Source organism: Fundulus heteroclitus, chromosome 16 (assembly GCF_011125445.2).
Source record: "Fundulus heteroclitus isolate FHET01 chromosome 16, MU-UCD_Fhet_4.1, whole genome shotgun sequence".
NCBI lineage: Eukaryota > Metazoa > Chordata > Actinopteri > Cyprinodontiformes > Fundulidae > Fundulus > Fundulus heteroclitus.
The window spans coordinates 28,996,339-29,016,492 of NC_046376.1; the positions used below are offsets into that span (position 1 = coordinate 28,996,339).

At 42.0% G+C, this 20,154-nt stretch overlaps 1 protein-coding gene across 3 annotated transcripts in view; it reads left to right on the forward strand.

Moving 5' to 3' along the window:
- Nucleotides 1–19,100, forward strand: part of LOC105938069 (glutamate receptor ionotropic, NMDA 2B) — a 207,420-nt gene extending 188,320 nt beyond the window's left edge. For all 3 annotated transcript variants that reach the window (XM_021307125.2, XM_021307126.2, XM_012879685.3), the window contains exons 16-17: nt 6,199–6,437; nt 14,259–19,100. In XM_021307125.2, the coding sequence (XP_021162800.2) occupies nt 6,199–6,437; nt 14,259–16,520 (2,501 nt within the window). In that variant the 3' untranslated portion in view covers nt 16,521–19,100. The remainder of the gene's footprint in view (nt 1–6,198; nt 6,438–14,258) is intronic.
- Nucleotides 19,101–20,154: the final 1,054 nt, after the last annotated feature.

Genomic DNA, 20,154 nt, shown 5'->3' on the forward strand with positions numbered 1-20,154 from the left:
TATGTGGAGTAATTGACGTGCACACTATATAACCATCTTGTGTCGCCGGCTGGTGATGGCCCATGGGGCTTGTTCTTGGCATGTCTGATCTGAGGGATCTTCTGCGCTGCTGGCAAGCAACTTGGTCCATTACTACTACTCCATGTGCTCTCGGTTGCGTGCTACATCCAGGTGACAAGACGGAGATCTGGCAAAGTTAAACTGCTTGATCGTTTGAATGAGTGGCATGGTATTCAAAGAGAGCTGTGTGATCAATGGTTCAGGAAATGCCTCGCATGCTTGGTGCTTCATGATTGAAGCCAGGTAGCGGAATCAATGGCACAGAACGGCTCAGGAGTTAACTCAGGACACATTTTTGTTTTTGACCGTGGACAAAACCAGCATCTCTGAATCCAGCTAGAAGTGCAAGAAGGCTGGCAGCTAACATCCTTCTGTCCCTGTGACAAAGCAGTGGGTGTGCTGCAAAAACAAGTCTTATGATGTGGTGAATATCTGAGTTAAACCTTAAGGCTGTACTGGAAGTATTGATGACTAAAATAACCATCTGCCGGTGCAACGGTTGATTACAATGGAGACTAAACATCGGCTGGTTTGACAGACATCGTTGACCAAGCAGTCACGCAGATTAGCTAAGAAGGTTCTCCTCAGCTCTATTTGATCTACATCTGAAGGTAGATTGATTGCCTCTAAACAGGTGAAACACTATTTCCTTTCATTGCATATTTATAAATACATGAAATGCTAAAAAGATATTACTGACAAAATCTGATTATGGTAAAACTAATTTAACAAATGGGGAAAAACATACATATGAACAGCTGTAGCAGTAGTTGTGGTCAGAGTTCAACCAGCAAGTTGGTTGCAATTTTTTGGGGTTGAAAAACAAAAAAAAAACACGAAAAGCTGGCTCAACTCCTAAACCACAAGAACAGCATCAGCTCCTTCGACATTTAGCAGCGTGACAATCAGATCAGGTAAACTGAAAGCTCTTTTACTTGTGTTGCTAGCATTAAAAAAAAAAAAAAAAAACGCTTTTTTCACAAAACATGACATTTCATCTATTTGGTTTTGAGCCATTTGAACTAAAACTTTTAAACCAAGGTATAGAGAAGATTCCCAATGTTCTTTACAAAATATTTCCTTTGGGAGACGATAGAAGAATAGCTGTTTCTTTTTTGTTTGTTTTATTTTTTGTCTCAAAACTTAAAATGATTGTACAGGTCAAGAACAAAAGGCTATTTTGAGAATGGAAAGCATGTGTTGCATTGCAAATCTGCATTCACCCTGTTTCCAATTGTGTCATATATGCTGCCATTCTGAAAAAAACAACAACCTGTTACTTGAGTCTGACAGTGAGGGTAGGGTAAGGAAATAGGGTTTGCGTTTGTGAGGAAATGAAGGAGGTGTAGTGGAACATAAAGTCCTGTGGTGTCTTTACAGTATGTGGGTCGCTTTTAAGATCAAAGCTGTCAAACAAATCCTCTCTGATTCTTCAAAGTTAAATCCTGTGGACTGCTCTCATTTGTAGGTGAGACAACCACTTCTCACTTTACATGTTCCCTTAAAATACTGTACTGTCCCTTTAAAACATCTGCCTTCCTGCTGCTGCTCCTTTCAGCAGCTAATCAACAAATGTCAGCCTGTCATGTCTACTGGCAGCTATCCATGCTTGGACCTTTAAGATGCACCACTGTGTTCGGATAATTAGGGTTTTGGGTGTGTTTTAGGTTTTTGATCATTTTCAGAGATGTTTATTTTAATGCTTCATTGTTTTATTTTGTATGGCGCAGAAAATCCTCTGAGGTTTCAATGATTAGTGTTCTTTTAAGTCTTAAGTTTGCTCATAATAAGGTTTTGTTCGTTACCTTCATATTAGGAAATTCATGGGACAGGGAAAAGGTGTGAGCTGTATTTATTCTTCTTTTAGACCTTTAAAGGACAGATACACTAAATTGAATAAAGTTGAAATCACAGTATGTTTTCAACATACTTTTGCTTCTGCTTGGTATTTTCTTTTAACTTTGAATCCATTCCTCAAATCATTGGTGTATTAATGTAAAGTACAGTGCTTTAAACTGACTTTCATCTGGTTAGGCTGTGTAAGTTCAGAGTCTGAGGAGAAATATCTGACTTTGTCTCTAATTGTCTTTGTGGGTCAAATGTAAAGTAGTTTCAGACAAGAAAAAGGTACGGCTGAGCTTTAATATAACCTGTGATTTAGCTCCGCTGTGGGGACCCTCTGCTTTATGATCGCACTTGCACTTTGCCCAAACTCCCTGGGGTTTCTGCTTTTGAAATGCACTTTAGTCCAGTGCCAACTGGGGCTTTATTGGGTGTCTAATAGTGGCAATTAAATTGGCCTAAAAGTCTCTCTTTGTACTGAATAAAGTGGTAGAGTACAACGTATCATTTCTAAACAGAAAGTCTTTACCTTAAACTATTGCTAAAATTATATAATGCATGTCCATATTTAGATTTATTTAGATTTATTTATTTTTTGAAAAATTTATTTTATGGACATGAATTTGTTGCACCTTCCCAGTATATGAATATCATACATTTTTATGCTCTTTATAGAGTAAAGGATAAGATGCATGGAGAAAAAAAAAGAAAATGGCCATTATTGTCTAGCGAACAACTCACACAGACAGGATCTGGTCAGCAGCTGATGCTCCAGGGTGCGGCACCCGGCCATTCCTCTCAAACCTTTCATAATGTTCATGCTCATGTTTGGGCCGTTAGACAATTGGTGTGAGCTTGTTTTAAGTTCATTTGAACCAGAACCTTCTATTCAGCGATATGTCGCTTTTAAAGAAGCCTCATAGGTGGCACAAGTGCAGTGGTTTATATGCCATCCACTCAAGAAAATAAGAAGAAAAGAACTGAAACAAGTGAGCAAAGTGAATTCTCCCACAAAATATCAACGCAGGTTTTGCATTCTTTTTGTTACTGAGAGCTCAATTATTCGGATAGAAAAGCCACCAGTTCTCTCCTTGCTGTATGTCTTCAAAACAAGCAGAGGCTGCGTCCAAAAAGGTCTAATTGGTAAGGACTCCAAATTGGAAGTGCGTCAGCGTTCACCATGATAAGTGCTGTCCGAATAGTGCAGTCAGTAAGGAAGGAGGTAGGAAAGGGAGCCAGTTTGCTTCCTGGCTTAGTTCCTTTTGTATAGGGAGCTCGTGATGTGCCTCACAGGCGCTAAGGAACTATAAGGAATCCCACAATGACGTAAAGGCAAAGCCCACCTCACAGAAATTTACGAAAATTTCCAGAGAAACGTTAGCAATGTTACGTCGATGGTAACACTAGCACTATTTATAGTGACATTATTGCTTCACGTATACTGTGTACTTTCAAATGTTTTAACAAGAGTAATAGAGAACTTCAGCTGTTCGCTACATTTGTCTAACTTACGTTTTTGGAAGTTCTTTTTCGGATGGCTATACGCCCGGCTTTGACTAACATCACCCACGTGTGTTTCCGTTGCGTAATGATGTTAGGGTGACCAGATGTCCTGATTCGTCTGGGACTATGCCCGCATTTTTCACTGTTGTCCTGGTGCCCCACACACGGCAAAAATGCCCCGTGTTTGGATGGGTCAGATTCAGAAAATTCAAAAAAAAAAATTGTTCGGCGTACGTTTTCCTGAAATAAGGAACGCAGAGAGCTGCATTGGCTGTCAATAAGAATACGAAGCAGCGTCCCACCCCACGAGCAGCTGTGCTACAGGATGCTCATAAAATACGTCCAAGCAATGAAAATGCTGCAACAAAGACTAGGGCAATGGTTTATAAGTGGGTGAGGCCAGAGTAAGGCGATTCTCAGAGAGCTTTTGTGAAGTTTGTCAAAGATTTTTCAATTTCTCACAGAGTGGAGTACAAGAAGCAACACTGCAGAAGCAAGTGGGACAGGAAACTGCTGAAAAGGCCTCCTGCCGAACTTTTTACCCCAACCCAAAAATACCTGCCACACAGACAGGGTACGGCAGCAAAGATTCACTTAAACAATATTCAACTTGGCACAAAGGTTTAATGATGCTCTAATAAGCTTATTCAAACCTTGTCACACCTTGATGCCGAAATCCATTTCATGTTATGATCAGCAGCTGTGTCCTTTTTAAATTCAGGATACACGCTGCACTGCAAAATGTAAGAGAAGTTAAATGTGTGCGGAAGTTTTCACTTGTCTTGCAGCTAACTCAGCTGGATGCAGTCCAGGATATTGTGAGCATCCTGAAACATGGGCCCTCCGGAGGCCCGCTTTATTGTGTCCCAGTTAGGGGTGCCAGTATAGCTCCTGGTATATTTCGACTCTGGGTGCTCTAAGAGTGCCAGTTAGTGTACGTGTGAAGGCAGGCACATGTGAATATGGGTCAGCCCTCTGAAAATAAGAGTGCCCGTGTATGTAGGCAAGGCTGTGTGTGTCTGAGTGAGAAAAGGAGACAGAGGTGTCGAGATTCTGATTATTGATGACGGCGGTTTTTAGTTTCAGTCTAGTCCGTGTTACCTGTTTATTGTTTCTTACTTATTGATCATCAGCGTAAACAGTTTCTGATCCAACTGAATGTGTCCAAACTTTTCGTCACTTGTATGTGTTTGCACATGAATATGGGTTGGCTTGCTGTAACGCCTCCCTGTGCTGCGGCAGGAACCGAACAGCCCCATCTCACAACCTCCGAGGATTTCAATGTCACTTTGCCACGCCTCGCGGTCCACTCGGCTCCTCGTGGCCTAGAAAGCGATCCGGCTCACGCGGAAAGCCCGGTGGTTCAGTGTGGAGGGAGTATGGGTCGCTTGAAGCAGGCAGCAGCAAAACTTATATATACAACAGATGACCTACAAAAACATAAACCACAAATTTGATTCCAGGCTTTATTTAGATTCTCTATAGAATAGAAAGTTTTCACGTGGTTTGGTTTAGTTTCACTTTTTCCTGATCAACCAGAGACTTGTTTAACATCAGAAGAGCTCAATGTTGAAATATTGCAACTATGCATCCATCTTATGAAACATGAGGAGACTGGAAACTATGTTCATGAGAATGAGACAATAATAAACCAGTCAATATAGTGTGTTTCTATACTTTTATAGTTTAAAGGCAATTCCAAAGCCAAGATAAGCATTTGAAATGCTATTTATGTTTTAACTGAAAAAAAGGTTTGATCAATCACAAATTGTATTTAAATAGTCTGTGTATTTCTTCATTCAGCTCAGCTTTGATCAGTTTTTTTATATTATCAGCAACAAAGATGGATAGCAGTATAGAGTCATTAAAAAAACCTGTTAAAGAGTCTTAGGAATCTACAGTTCAGATAACGACTCTAATGTTGTTAGCAGCTAATGGTTACCAATCATTAGCTGCTAACGATTGGTAAGCAGCTAATCGTAGTTAACGATTTCAACTAACTTGAAATTGGAATGCAGCAAAACATCAACAAACTCTAATTTTAAACATGTTTTTCCTTACTTAAAAAACATAAAATAAAGGAAAAAAAGGCCACGTGTAACATAAGCTAAAAGCTTCAAAGCCATAACAGGTGTCTTTATCAGTTCGTCGGCCGACGCACAGAGGAGGTGGCTGTGCGTCTCTGTATCTCTCTGCCTCCTCCTGACGGTGCAGCTACCGCGGCTGACTGTACGATTAATTAAGCAATCCCCGCCATGCCTCTTTCTGCTCTGACTGAGAGCAGCTTGCGATGAAACAGAAGGTGACCCACAAACGACACGGCTAACTGACGGAGTAGCAGCAGACGCAGAGCAGACACCTGTTTGGACGGAAGGGTTTGATGTCATCAACATGTGACGTGTACTGTGTGTACGTTTCTCCTGCCTGGTCGGCTGTAAAGGCCACTGCTCCCTTCCACCGTACACACACACACACACACACACACACACACACACACACACAAACTGTCTTCCTTTTCTCTTCTGTTGCGTCATAGTGCCATCCTTTTATTACATCACATCCATCCTCTCAGCTTTACATTTTATTCCCGTTCCCTCTACTTCCTAACCTTTTACTGTACACCTATACTGCCTCTTTTAGTGCTCCATCAACTCCTTATGCCTCTCTCCCTCATCCATTTCTCCCTGCCTCCTTCCCCCTTCACACCATCTGTTGCAGCCCTCACCTTCTCCCCGCCTTTGTCCTTCCTCTAATATCCCCCCTCTCCAATGTCATTGCGCGTCTTCTGTCCAGGTGAGATGGAGGAGCTGGAGTCCCTGTGGCTGACGGGGATCTGCCACCACGAGAAGAACGAAGTGATGTCCAGTCAGCTGGACGTGGACAACATGGCCGGGGTCTTCTACATGCTGGGCGCCGCCATGGCCCTCTCCCTCATAACCTTCATCTGCGAGCACTGGTTCTACTGGCAGCTGCGCTTCTGCTTCATGGGCGTCTGCTCCGGCCAGCCCGGCTTCGTCTTCAGCGTCAGCAGGGTGAGAGACGACGGAGAGACAGGGGTGCAAGGAGGGCAAAGGCTGCGAGATGTAACGTTGCCTCTCTGACACCAGGGAGAACGGGGAAACAGTGTAACACTCAAATGTGGGGGTTAGCCACACTTGTAAAAAAAAATGGTGAGCAGTGATTGACACTGCTAACAACCAATCTAGAAACAAGCCAGGAGGGATGTCTAGCTAGACATCCCTCCTGGCTCTGATTGGCTCTTTCTGTCCGGGAGCGGTGTATTTCTGCAAATGGCAGTAGGACCACTGGGAGGAGCCAAAGGATCTTGATTTTTTTTTCCCCCACCCACAGATTATCTGTCTCATATTTTTACTGTCAGGACATGGTGACAGTTTTAACAAATACTTTTATACAAAACTTACCTATCGCAGCTTTAATTTCAGTATGTAAATCCAGGTGTTCTCTGAAGGCCTCATTAGTTTGATAGAGAACAAATTAGAATACATTAGCGAACAAACAGTGTAGTGAAGACCGAGGCACAAAACAGACAGGTCAGAGAGGAAGTTGTTTCAACGAGGCTGAATATATGGTTAGGTTAGAAAATAATATTTCAAGCGTTGAACAGCTCACAGAGTAATGTTTAATGTATGGAGTGTGCCAAGAATGGAGTGTGACACAACTAGAAACCTACAATGACACGGCCGTCCACCTTAGCTGAGAGTAATCAGAGAAGTTGCAGAGATCCACAGCTCAGGTGGGAGGATCTGCTGACCGCGCAAATATTTGTCACGCACTCTACAAATCTGTCATTTACCGAAGAGCTGAGAGAAGAAAGCCATTGATAAAAGAAAGCTATAAGTCAATGGAGCAGACATACATGTGGAAGAAGGTTTTCCAGTCAGATGAAGACTGAAATTAATGTTCTACAGTGGAAACGCTTTGTGTGGTGGGAAGCTAACGCTACGCATCAGCCTGAACACACAACCACTGTGGTAAAATGTGGTGGCAGCATCATGCTGTGGGATAGTTTTCTTCATCTGGGACAAGGAAGCTGGTTGTTGATGGGAAGATGCATGGCACTAAATTCAGGACACTTTTGAATGAAAACCTGTCAGAGGCTGCAGTGGTTATGAGACTTAGGCAGAGGTTCACCGTCCAGCAGGATAAGCACTCTGAACATAGCGCCAGAGCTGCAATGGGCGGGATCAGATCGAAGCGTATCCAAACGTTAGAATGGCTTAGTCAAAGTACAGACAGAAATCCAGTTGAAAACCTGTTGCGAGACTTGAAACTTAATGTTCACAGGCATTTTTCATTTAATCTCAATGAGCTGCGCAATTTTGCAAAGATAAATGGATACAAAATTCAGTCTGCAGAGACATACCACTAAGGACTTAGAGCTATAACTGAGCAAAAGTTGATTCTATAGAGTATTGACTCAGGGGGCTTAATACAAATGCATTTCATACATGGGATTTTTTTATTTTTAAAACCTTTCCAAACCCTCTGTCTTTGTGTTTGGCTGTAACACAACATCTGAGAGAAACCACATCAACTCTGTCATTGTAATGAGGCAAAATGTGGAAAAGTACAAAAGGTGTGAATATTTTTGTAAGGCACTGTATTTAATATCCATTTTCTCATTGCCTGGCAGGCTCTCACTGTCAACGTTTCCAGAAAACGAGGAGCTTTCTCCTTTAGTTTTTGTTTTCATTCATAAGCCTTCCTTGGTCCCATGAGGTAAACATTTACAAAATCCTGAGCTGAAATCAATAATGCGCTCAACAAAAAACATCAGGCCCAGAACCAGTGAAGGTAGATTACCCCGTCTCAGGAGACCAAAGTCAACCCAAGGTGTTGGATTTGCATTCCAATTGTTTTGACATGGCTGTGGTGTAATTCACTACGTGCTTGTGAAGGTGAACCACTGCAGGCTGAACCACGTGGCTCATGTGCAGCAGAGAAGCCACATGTTGCTGCTTACTCTCTCCGTTTGGCGCGCCGTTACCTTGAAAGCAAAGCCAGGAAAAAAAAAAACTTCTCAATGCTCGCTAAGCATGCTTGAGTGCCCAACTTTCATTATTCCGTAAGATATTCATTTTTTGTTGTCATTGTCTGCTTGTGTGTCTATCAGTGTTCCTATGCTGGCTGAAAAAGGAAAGAGCTTGAGTTTAGTATTTCATAGGTCATGAAAAACACATTACAATGACAAAATGTTATCTTAACTTCTGTCCTTGGCTCTCTCTCTCTCTGTCTCTCTCTCTGTCTGTCTATCTATCTATCTATCTATATATATATATATATATATATATATATATATCTATATATATATATATACATTATTTCCCACATATTTGTCTCTGTTCCTTCCTTCCTTCCTTCCTTCCTTCCTTCCTTCCTTCCTTCCTTCCTTCCTTCCTTCCTTCCTTCCTTCCTTCCTTCCTTCCTTCTGTCCTTTATCTTCCTCCCCTCCTTCTTTCCTTCTGTCCTTTATCTTCCTTCCTTCCTTCCTTCTGTCCTTCATCTTCTTTCCTTCCTTCTCTCCTTTATCTTCTCTCCTTTATCTTCTCTCCTTCCTTCCTTCCTTCCTTCTTCCTGCACTTCTTCCTTCCTTCCTTCCTTCTTCCTTCTTCCTTCCTTCCTTCCTTCCTTCCTTACTGTCCTTATGTTGCTTGCCTTCTCTCGTTATCTTCCTTCCTTCCTTCCTTCCGTCGTTCCTTCATCTTCTTCCTTCCTTCTCTCCTTTGATCTTCGCTCCGTTAGCTTCTCCTCCTTCCTATCCTGCCCTTCCTTCCTTCCGTCCTTCCTTCCTTCCTTCCTTCCTTCCTTCCTTCCTTCCTTCCTTCCTTCCTTCCTTCCTTCCTTCCTTCTGTCCTTATCTTCCTTCCTTCTCTCCTTATCCTTCCTTCCTTCCTTCCTTCCTTCCTTCCTTCCTTCCTTCCTTCCTTCCTTCTGTCCTTTATTTTGCTTCCTTCTCTCCTTTATCTTCCTTCCTTCCTTCTGTCCTTCATCTTCTTTCCTTCCTTCTCTCCTTTATCTTCCTTCCTTCCTTCGTTCCTTCCTTCCTTCCTTCCTTTGGCAGGCTCCACATTTAAAGTCTGTCCAAAGTAGAAATATCAGCCATAAATCCATTGTGAACTTTAGCATATTTTAAAATGATCTTAAAGGACCGAGGACTCAGGAAAGTTGAATGTGGAAAAGTATTGAATATTTCATGAAAAATGTGTAGGAACCCTGATTTCCATTTGCTACTAAATCGCCGTTTGACTTCTCATTTTCAAAGCCAAGCCGCTCGCGTCTGTTTTGTTGATTATTGCATCATTACAATTTGTATGGGTGGCTTGAACACAGACCAATTAAGCTTTGTGTAACATTCAGTGATCGTTCTTAATGGCAAAAATTGCGACTATCTTTGCTGCAGCGTTGCAAAATGAATGAGCTGTGTGTGTCCACAAATACAGTGAGATAATTCAATATGATAAAATATTCTGGCCAAGCACTCGCAGACAAAAAAAAAATGATTAGCATTTGGAGGACTGAGCAGGAAAACATCAACAGGAGTTATGACTCTCTATCATCTTTCCACAATCCAAGGGCCGAAGAACGTCTCATTTACTGTAACGTTGTCTCCTCAGCAGCAGCCGTTTGTTCCCTTTCTTTTTTTTTTTTTTGTCTTGTTCTGTTCCACAGACAGATTCTGTTTTCTTTAATTTCATAGCATAATCCAATGAAGCTCATTGTCATTGCTGCAATTAACATTTAGGCCCGGCAGCGTGAAAAATGACATCTGTCACAGCTGGCGTGAGTCACGTGGCCCCAGTCACGTCTCCATGCTTGTTTAGTTTTCCTTCCCTCTGCAGGCTTTGTGAGCAGCTCTCCCCTGGCTGCCTGCTTCTTCACCACCTGAAACACTCGAGTGTTTCAGGTGGGACATTGATTTAAAAAGCCTCTAATGACTTTAGTACTATAAATGTATTGGAAGTTTAATCACTAGACTTTGTGCAGCTTTCTCGCCAAATTATCTGGAAGCGAAGTGGCGTTTCAGCTCCATAAATGTTTGGGCAGTGATAAAAGGACGCGTTATTGCATGTAAAGTCCATGATCTTTAAATTGAAACAGCAGATTTTTCCCTCTTTACATGTCTGATCGGTTTCATTTGTTCTTCGTGCGAATAAAGCGTAGAAATGTTCATTCTGAAGGTTACATTTGAGGAAGGTCATTCTGAGACTAATAGACAGTGCCATATAAAAGTATTCCCACCCCTGGAGCCTCTTTTCTCAGTTAGTCATGTTACATCACAAACATCAAAGTATTTTATTAGAAGGAAAAATATTCAATCTGATTTGGTTTGTGTTGTGGAAATGTTTTCAGCTTCCTTGAAGCAATCCTTTGTACAACATCCTTTCACTGCGACTACAGCTGCAAGTCCTTTAGGGCAGGTCTCCACCAGCTTTGGACTAAGTTTTTTTTTTTTTTTTTGATGTGTGGCCATTTTTCTTTCCATAATCTCTCAAACTTTGTTAGTTTGAATGGAGAGTGCTTATGAAGTTAAATTTTCAAGTCTTGCCACAATAGGATTCAGACTTTGACTGGATCATTCTAACACATATTTATGCTTGGATCTAAATTAATCCATTTTAGTTAATTCTGGTCCTTTGGGGCCATTGTCCTGCTGGAAGGTGAATCTCTGCTTTAGTCTCAAGAGTTTGTTTCTTTGTTGAACTTCTGCCAGGTTTTCTTCCAGGATTTCTCTTTATTTAGCTCCATCAGTCCTTTTTTCTGACATGATTCCCAGTCCCTGCTGAGAAAAAGGATCCCCTCGGCGTGATGCTGCCTCCACCGTGGGATTTTTCATATTGAAATGTTTAAAATAAGAAGAACATACACACAGAACAGCACAGACTACACACAACTATGTCCCATTTCTTGTTACTCTTCCATTCAGGAAGTGGAGTGCACAGTTAATAGCTGTCATGTAAAAAGATTTTCCCACCTGTGGATTACTGCGACTCATCTAGCATTACTGTGGGTTGCTTGGCCACTAATGTTGTCTAACAACCTCTTAGGCCTCAGATGCATTGATGCTGAGGTTAAATGACACACAGGTGGACTCTGTTTATTGAGAAGGCGACTTCTCAAGGCACTTGGTTTAACTGGATATTATTGTGGGGTATCAGGCTAAAGGGGCCTAAGTACAAATACATACCAAATTCAGATATTTAATGCGTCAGAAAATGTACTCATTTTCCTTCTATTTCACAATCGTGCTCTACTTTGCGTTGTCCTATTGCTTAAAGTCTCCCAATAAAAATTACCATTACAAAATGTGGATAAGTTAAAGGGATGTGAATACTTTTGCAAGGCAGTAAATGCTTGAGAATATTAGCAGAATCGTAGCTTTTGTGTGTTTTTAATTGACATTTTTGTAACCTTTTTTTTTTTTAGGAAAAATAACATATATTTAATAACCAGGAGAACAGGCATCTGTTTGGGAAAAAAAAGCCAAAAAATATCATCAAACCAGACAAATGGGTTTTGCTTTTTCATCTTCCTCTTCCTGGTTCCTTGAAGTGCCTTTTCAGCTTCATCTACTTTGACACTAGCCTCACCGACTTGGCTATTAACAGACTGTGAAATTAAAAGAAGCAATAACATTGCCTTTAATATAAATATTATGATGAAGCTTCTCTGCGCCAATGCAGCAGTCTAGCTGATCACCAGAAACTTGACCTGTGTACAGAGGGTCCTTTTAGGGGTAAACAGGAAAGAGGCGTAAGGAGAAGAAGCCAAACAGTTAGGGATTTCTGATCCTGCAGATCAGATCAGCTGCTTTTACATTTTCTAGAGCACCCCCTGTGAAAAATCCCTCTTTGCAATTGATCTAGTTCTTTAAGGTCCTCATCTGTCACGCCTGGTTTACCCTCCGCTGAACATCCATTTTTATCTGAATATTGTATCATACATCACTGGATGCAAATGGAGCAGTTTATCTTTCTGTCTCTGGGGGGCTCAGCAGGGGCTTTTTGTTATAGGAGGAATTGTGTTGTGGCCAGTGGCGCCGAGAGACTTGTGAAACGGAGGATTTTAATAACAGCCAGAGGAAATTGTTGAGCTAGATTCTAATTACATTGATTGAAGGTATTGACCAGTGGATCTGAAAGGGTTGTATAATCCCTACGCCACTATCAATCATCGAGCATCAAGTCACTCCATTCGTTTTATCAGCTGCACTCAGTTTCACAGCTACAAAAAAAGCTGCATCAAATTTCTTTTGATTCGCTCCATAATCCGATAAAATGTAGATTAATTTATAGATATCAACTTACAATATACAGCTGTTTTAACTTTATTCTACAACGATGATTTATCAGAAACCATTTTCTAATTAATATCACTGTGCATTTATTGGATTGGTAACCCAACTTTTGTTTCATTACAAAGTTATTTTTTCAGCACTGGTGTTGAATCTGTTAATTAAATAACTTTGGTACTTTGAGAACTCTAAGTCTATATCTAATGACTGGAGGGTTAATAACAATAGTAATAATAATTAAAAAAACATACCACTGATAGAAAGACAGAAAATCTGACTCAATGTAGCCAGAAATACATTATTTTAAGGTGAAGTTTAATGATATATACAAATACATAGGACAAAATATATATATTTTAGACACAACAAATTAGATAGCAATAAAAGTTGTGAAAAATGGAATAGAAAATCCCAGCCATTATTTTACTCTGTGAATAGTTTGTCACGTATTTCCTTCTTCTATCGCTGATTTTTAACATTTTTGTGGCTTTCAGGAGAAACAAAAGTAGTTCAGTGCCAGAGAAGAAGCAGCTTCATTGTTGCCCTTATGCACAACTTGTATAACCTATTCCAGTCTATGCATTGATAGCAGTTGCCTATGTAATTTAGAGATAAATAGACGTGATGAGTTTAATCATATTGTATAGGTTGCATTTATTTGGACATATGAAGTCCCATTTTTAGTTTAACAAGTATTATAATTAGATGAGTAAAAAATATTTTTTTTATCCAATGTAACGCTGACCATCACCTTCAGCATAACATCATCACTGTAAAACAACATAGTGTCAGCATCATGCTGTGGAGACATTTTTTCAGAAGGGACAGGAAGCTGCTGAAAGTGTATGGGGAGATAGATGAAAATAAATCCAGGGAAATCCAGGAAGAAACAATTTTTCAGGGCTTCAAAAGACTTAAGACTGGGGCGGAGGTTCAACTTTCAGCAGGAACACAATCTATTCATGTTTCCAGTCACAGTCCAGACCTAAATACAATACTTTGCAAGACACTGTCTATATAAAAATGGTAAGTACGTAGACCAGGGATCACCAACCTTTTTAAAACTGAGAGCTACTTCATCAGTACTGTGTCATACAAAGGGCTACCAGTACTGACCTTTAAACTACAAGAGTCCAAGCTCACCTTAACTTTACATTATATATATATATATATATATATATATATATATATATATATATATGTGTGTGTGTGTGTGTGTATATGTTTTTAATGCTTTTGTAATTTTTAAATCTATGTAAATACAAGTATGATTAAAAAGGAAGAGCAGCTGAATAAAATATGCAGCTCAAAGGAGGGTTGTGCTATTTTTTAGAACAGGCTTGAGGGCACAACATATGGTGCTCGGAGGCTACCTGGTGCCCACGGGCACCATGTTTGTGATCCCTGGTGTAGACAAAGACAGAAGCATTCTATAATAGGTGTGCAAGAAAAGTTTGTTCAAATCACCATTTCTAGACTGTTGCACTAACAATTGTTCTAATCCTTAAAGCTTCTCCTTCTCTATATTTCTTCCCTGCAGGGAATATACAGCTGCATACATGGGGTCCAAATCGAAGAGAAGAGCAGCTCTGCCTTGAACTCCCCGTCAGGCACCATGAATAACACCCATTCCAACATTATGCGCCTCCTACGCACTGCCAAGAACATGGCCTCCCTTTCAGGAGTGAACGGCTCGCCACACAGCGCTCTGGACTTCATCCGTCGAGACTCCTCTGTTTATGACATCTCTGAACATCGCCGCAGCTTGGCAGGCCATTCTGACTGCAAACCTCCTTACATGCCAGAAGACAACATGTTTAGTGACTACATTAGTGAAGTGGAGAGGACGTTTGGCAACCTTCATCTCAAGGACAGTAATTTGTACCAGGATCACTATCTACACCATCATGGCTCAACCCCAGGGCTCGCTGGCCCTCCCCCCAACAGGCCCCACAGTTTGGGCAGTGCTAGTTCTCTAGAGGGTGGCATGTTTGACTGTGACAGCCTCGGTGGGGGGGTGGCACCTATCTTTACCACCCAGCCTTGCTCGGCACTGACCCACAGGAACATGAGCAAATTTGACTTGCTGTCCGGACAGACTCCTCCCTCAGGCCAGAGCTTCAAGGGAGGTCTGCCTGACATCTACGGGAAGTTCTCCTTTAAAGGTGGTGCCACGAGTTCCACTTACATTCCTGGACCTAACTACTGTGGGGGGCGAGGAGACGATGACGGAAACATACGCTCGGATGTTTCAGACATTTCCACACACACCGTAACATATGGGAACCTGGAGGGTAACGCCAAGAAGCGCAAACAGTACCGCGACAGCTTAAAAAAGAGGCCGGCCTCTGCAAAGTCCAGACGGGAGCTGGACGAAATTGAGCTGGGCTACAGGAGGAAACCCTACCACATCAGCCACCACCACTACCACAGCCAGCGTTCTGCCTCCCCACCACTGTTTCCCTCTGAACGCAAGCGAGGGGGTGGAGGAGGAAACAACAATGGGAACTCTTACCTCTTCAGGGAAAAGGAGAGTGTTAGGGATTTTTATCTGGACCAGTTTCGGCCCAAAGAGGGTGTCCCTCAATGGGAACATGTGGACTTGACAGAGGGCCCTGGAAACAGAGATGGAGGAGTGCCCACCTGCACCTCTTTGGTACCAGTTGAAGACTTTCTCAAAAGCAAACCCAAAAAGTCAGACTCAAAGGGCGGGGTGGGCTCTGGGTTGGCAGGGGGAGACTGGGAGTGCAGGAACTGTCGAGCTAGTGGGGGCAAGCAGATGTCCATTCATGGAGGAGGTGGTGGGTATTCGAGTGGTATGGGCTGTGGGTCCTCGGCAGGTGGTAGCCGCCCTAGCTCTGCAACCTGCATGCGGTGTGAAGGTTGTAAAAAGACAGGAAACCTCTACGATATCAGTGAGGATAATAACCATCCATTGGAACAAATGGGGGGAGGGAAAGGTGGAGGAGGAGTGGGAGGTATGGCCGCAGGCCCTCAGGCTCAATCTCAGGCCCAGCAGAGAAGAAAGAGCGGAGGATTTGGAAAGCAGCTAAGGCGACAGCATTCGTATGACACATTTGTTGACCTCCAGAGAGAAGAATCAGGTGGTATGGGAAGTTTGATGGGAGGTTTAGGGGGGGGCATTGGTGGAGCTGGCATGGGAGGAATGCTGCCACCGCCAAGGAGTGTTAGTTTGAAGGAAAAAGAGCGGTACATGGAAGATAACAGCCCCTTTGCACATATTTTTGAACGCCATGGGGGCTCAGAGAGAGAAAGGGAAAGGGACAGAGACCCATTGTTTTATGGAGGTGAGAGTCAGAAAGGTTCTGGCTCCCCATTTGGCCTGTTCAGAGGTGGTGAGGGCCTCCACCGCCGTTCCATCGGAGAAAGAGACATGAGAGACAGATCTCTGATGGAAGGTGGAGGCGGGGCAGCATTCTCTTTATCCAAATCTCTTTACCCTGACCGGGTAAACCAAAACCCCTTTATACCCACCTTTGGCGATGACCAGTGTCTGATGCACGGAGCCAAACAATATTACCTGACAAAGCAACAACAGCAGCAACAAGTTGCCCAAAACAGCAGAAGTGACTTCAGGGGTCAGCTGAGCGCAACGTCATATTTGCCAGCATCTGCAACAGCCGGGGTGATGTCCAACGTGTCCACCCGGTTCCCAAAAGAGCTCAGCCTTGGTGGGATGAACCATCATGGGTCCATGTTGGCGGTCGGACCCCCGCGTCCCTTCAATGGAAGCAATGGCCATGTGTACGAGAAACTTTCCAGCATTGAGTCTGACGTGTAAAAGACAAAAGGGGAAGGAGGAGGAGAGCAACAGAGGTTCAAAGTGTTAGGAGATCAGGGGTATTTCTTAGAACACTATAGACACAAAGCAGACCAAATTCATGGTGACACAAAGAAAGGGTTAAAAGAGGGGTCAAAAGAGTGGCAGAGACAAAAAAGATAGACTGTTGTACGAGTAAATGAGGAGGGAAAGATGGATAAAAATCAGGACATCCTGATAGGGTTAAAGATGTTAAACCTCTCTTTAAAATGGCCAAAGCTACTCTACTTTTACATTCATACACAATCAATCAACATTTTCCTTAATCCTACAAAATCCCTCAACTTCAACAAGTCCCATCATCACACCCACCAGTGTGCTAGAAGTCACTATGCTTGGTTGATATCACGATGACCTTGTTTTAGTCTACTTAGGGGCCACAGTCTAAGGGTTCCCATCAGTCGCTTGTGAGGATCCACAGCAAGAGCGGCAACAGGAGCAAACTGCCCATCTGTGGCTGTAACAATTCAGTAATTAGACATTGTTACACTCACTAGAGCCACAACACACACCCTGGTCTGGACATCTCTTCCTGCTTCCCTTTCCCACTCCTCTGCTTCTCCACCCCCCTCCTCCTTCTTATCCCCGAAACCTAAAGAGCTGTTTGCTAATGAGAAATACAATCATGAATGATAATAAGATATTCTTATAGAAAAACAGGGTATAAGAACAACAATAACGTTGTGAATAACAAAGACATTCATGCTATTTATGGAAACTCTGCTTGTGAGACCACACAATTTGTTTTGTATTCTGTTGTTCTAGTATTTGACTATTCTCTAAGTATGGGTAGTTGTGTTTCATCTGCTCCTGGTGGCACCAGGAAGGTTGTACTTGGTTCATCCAACAAGCCAGAAAGACTGAGTCTTTTACTCCTGTTTTCTTTTTCTTCTGTTTTCTGTGGAATATTTTACTCCATGACCATTCGTGTATCTTCTCCAGGATTTCAAAGACACATTTGGAGCCAGGAGATTCCTGATGTTTTAAGACATTACAAATTATCAAGCACGCACATGCTTAAAAAAACACACTTTTTTTCAGTCTGAACTCCTGTTACTGTGAAGAACAACATTTTCACCAGAAGCTACTGAGAGGAAGGACGTGCCTTAAAGGTCTCCAGTGGAAGTGTCCTCCAGTTCACACGCAGCTCCACCAGGACGGACCGGCGCTCATTTCGGCTGCTCGGTGTTGCCGTCACATATGAGCCAAACCCGCTGTAAAAATTTCACAGCAGGCTGTTGGTAAAGATGGTTTCCATACAAGATGCTATTCGAGATCTTTTATACCTTCGTAAAAATATTTTACATGTCAGGTATGGATAGTGTTTTATGAACCAGTTGTAATCAGGATGTCCCACTGTTACTGATAAGCTGACGTTTCTCAGTTCACAGCAATGGAAGCCTATAGACCACCTGCTTTATCCATGCTACATGACACCTCTCACCTGGTTATGGTGGCACTACTCTACATCACACAAACAGCATCTGGGAGGATCACACAGAAAGCTTTGTTTTGACATTGTGTAAAATTAATATTATGCACTGTCACTTATGTAGGAAAGGTACTACAACAAAGTTGTAGGAGAAGCTGATGAAAGGCAGTTGAGAACCTGGCTGGGCATTTGGAAGGCGGCTAGCTTGTAAAAGATTGTTTTTCTGTTTTTACTCGGACTGTTGTAGATAGTCTTTTTAGCTAAAGAGGCCTCATTTATTGCACAGGACATTTTACTCAGTGTAGGTTCAGGCACTCAGTAGACATGCCTTATTATCCCCCTCCCCCAAGTTGTACAATGATGACTCATGTACAGACTGCAGAGGCCTCTATTAGTTATGTGAAGGTTTGATCTATGATTGATAGGTGTCACAAGTTCAAGGGCTGAGGGAGATCGTTCAGGAGTACTGGCCACAGAGAGGACCTACTCGACTGTGTGGAATATGATGTTTGTAATTATATCAGACCCCAATATAAAAGCACTCATGCAATAGGTTGATATGTGTGTTCGTGTGTTTGAAGAGAAGCAGACCATTATTCAACAATAAGTGCGTTTTTTTCCCCAATCACGCTGTTAAATATTCATTACTTCAACAGCCTGTACTCTCTAACTCCTCGGATAACACTGAGACTGATCGAGTTAGCCTTAAATCAGATGCACCCACTCTACCCCACCCCTCCTTACACACACACATACACACACACACACACCCTAAGACACTCCTAATAAATAACTTGGGATCTCTGGAATTTTTATACACATTTTGAAAGTTCAGGTGAATCATAATCAGCAAGAAGGAAGAAGACTTTGACACAGAAATAAATGGCTAGTTTTGATTTTTGATGTGAGGTTCTGTGAAGCTATCAAGTATGGTGTCCTTATCTGTACTCAAAAGATGTGTTACTGCAGTGAGTTAAAATAAAGTGAATGCATGCTTATACCTTTATCACACCTTGCGTTTCAACATCACCTTTCTACAGATTTGATGGTTTAGTGATCAAATTTACATCACCAGCTGGGCTAGGTTGCATTTTTTTCAGCCGCCCCCCCCGCCCCCCACAAAAAACAAATAAATCATGGCATCGGCATCACAGCTGTGAGATATCATATATTCTGCACTTATGTGCCACTGCTACAAAATCTATGTAGGTGCTACAAAAATGCCACGGCAGTGAACCAAAAATGACATTGCTTAAATCTCTTGCTACACTATGCAGACGCTCTGTTTGCTTAGAGGATTCGCTCATGCTGAATGCTTGAAGGGGCTCCAACAGCAACATATATGTAAGGGATAATGCCCCACGAGGTGTCCATTATCAGAAATTAATGGACGATGCGGAGGCATCATATCGATTGCTGACGTGAAGTCCATTAATTTCTGATATTGGACACCAGGAAGGACATTTTCCTGCTGATACCATGGTCACTTACAAAATAAATAAATAAACAATAAACAATTATTAATACTTTTATGTTTTTCTCACTGTTAAAAAATTAAATTTTCCCAGGAAGCGACTGAGAGAGCTATTTGATCTCGCGTTGCCAAGGTAACCAGCGCCAACTGTCCTGTCGTTACTAGCTACCGTTTGATCCAGCGCAATAATTTCAAACAATGAGGCTATTTGACCGGAACTTTTTTTACAACACTTTTTAACGGACACCCTGCAGCCAATCAGAATGAAGTATTCCCCCAGACCATGGTATAAAATTATTTTACCACTTAGGTGTACTGATACATTTTTTATTAAGGGTGTAATAATACATCAATCCACATCAATACATGGATTAAATGATTAGCAATCCAATTACATCAGTGCAAAATGAAAATATCGTTCATATCGTCATTTTCAAGATACACCTTTATTTTGAAATTCACAAGGCATAACCCTAAGTGAACATTTGATTATTATTATTATTATCCACCCATCCATTCATCCATCCATTTTCCAACACGCTTATCCCTGTTGGGGTCGCGAGGGGTGCTGGTGCCTATCTCCAGCTGTCAATGGGCGAGAGGCGGGCAACACAAAGACAAACAGGACAAACAACCATTCACACACACTCACACCTAAGGAGAATTTAGAGAGGCCAATAAACCTAACA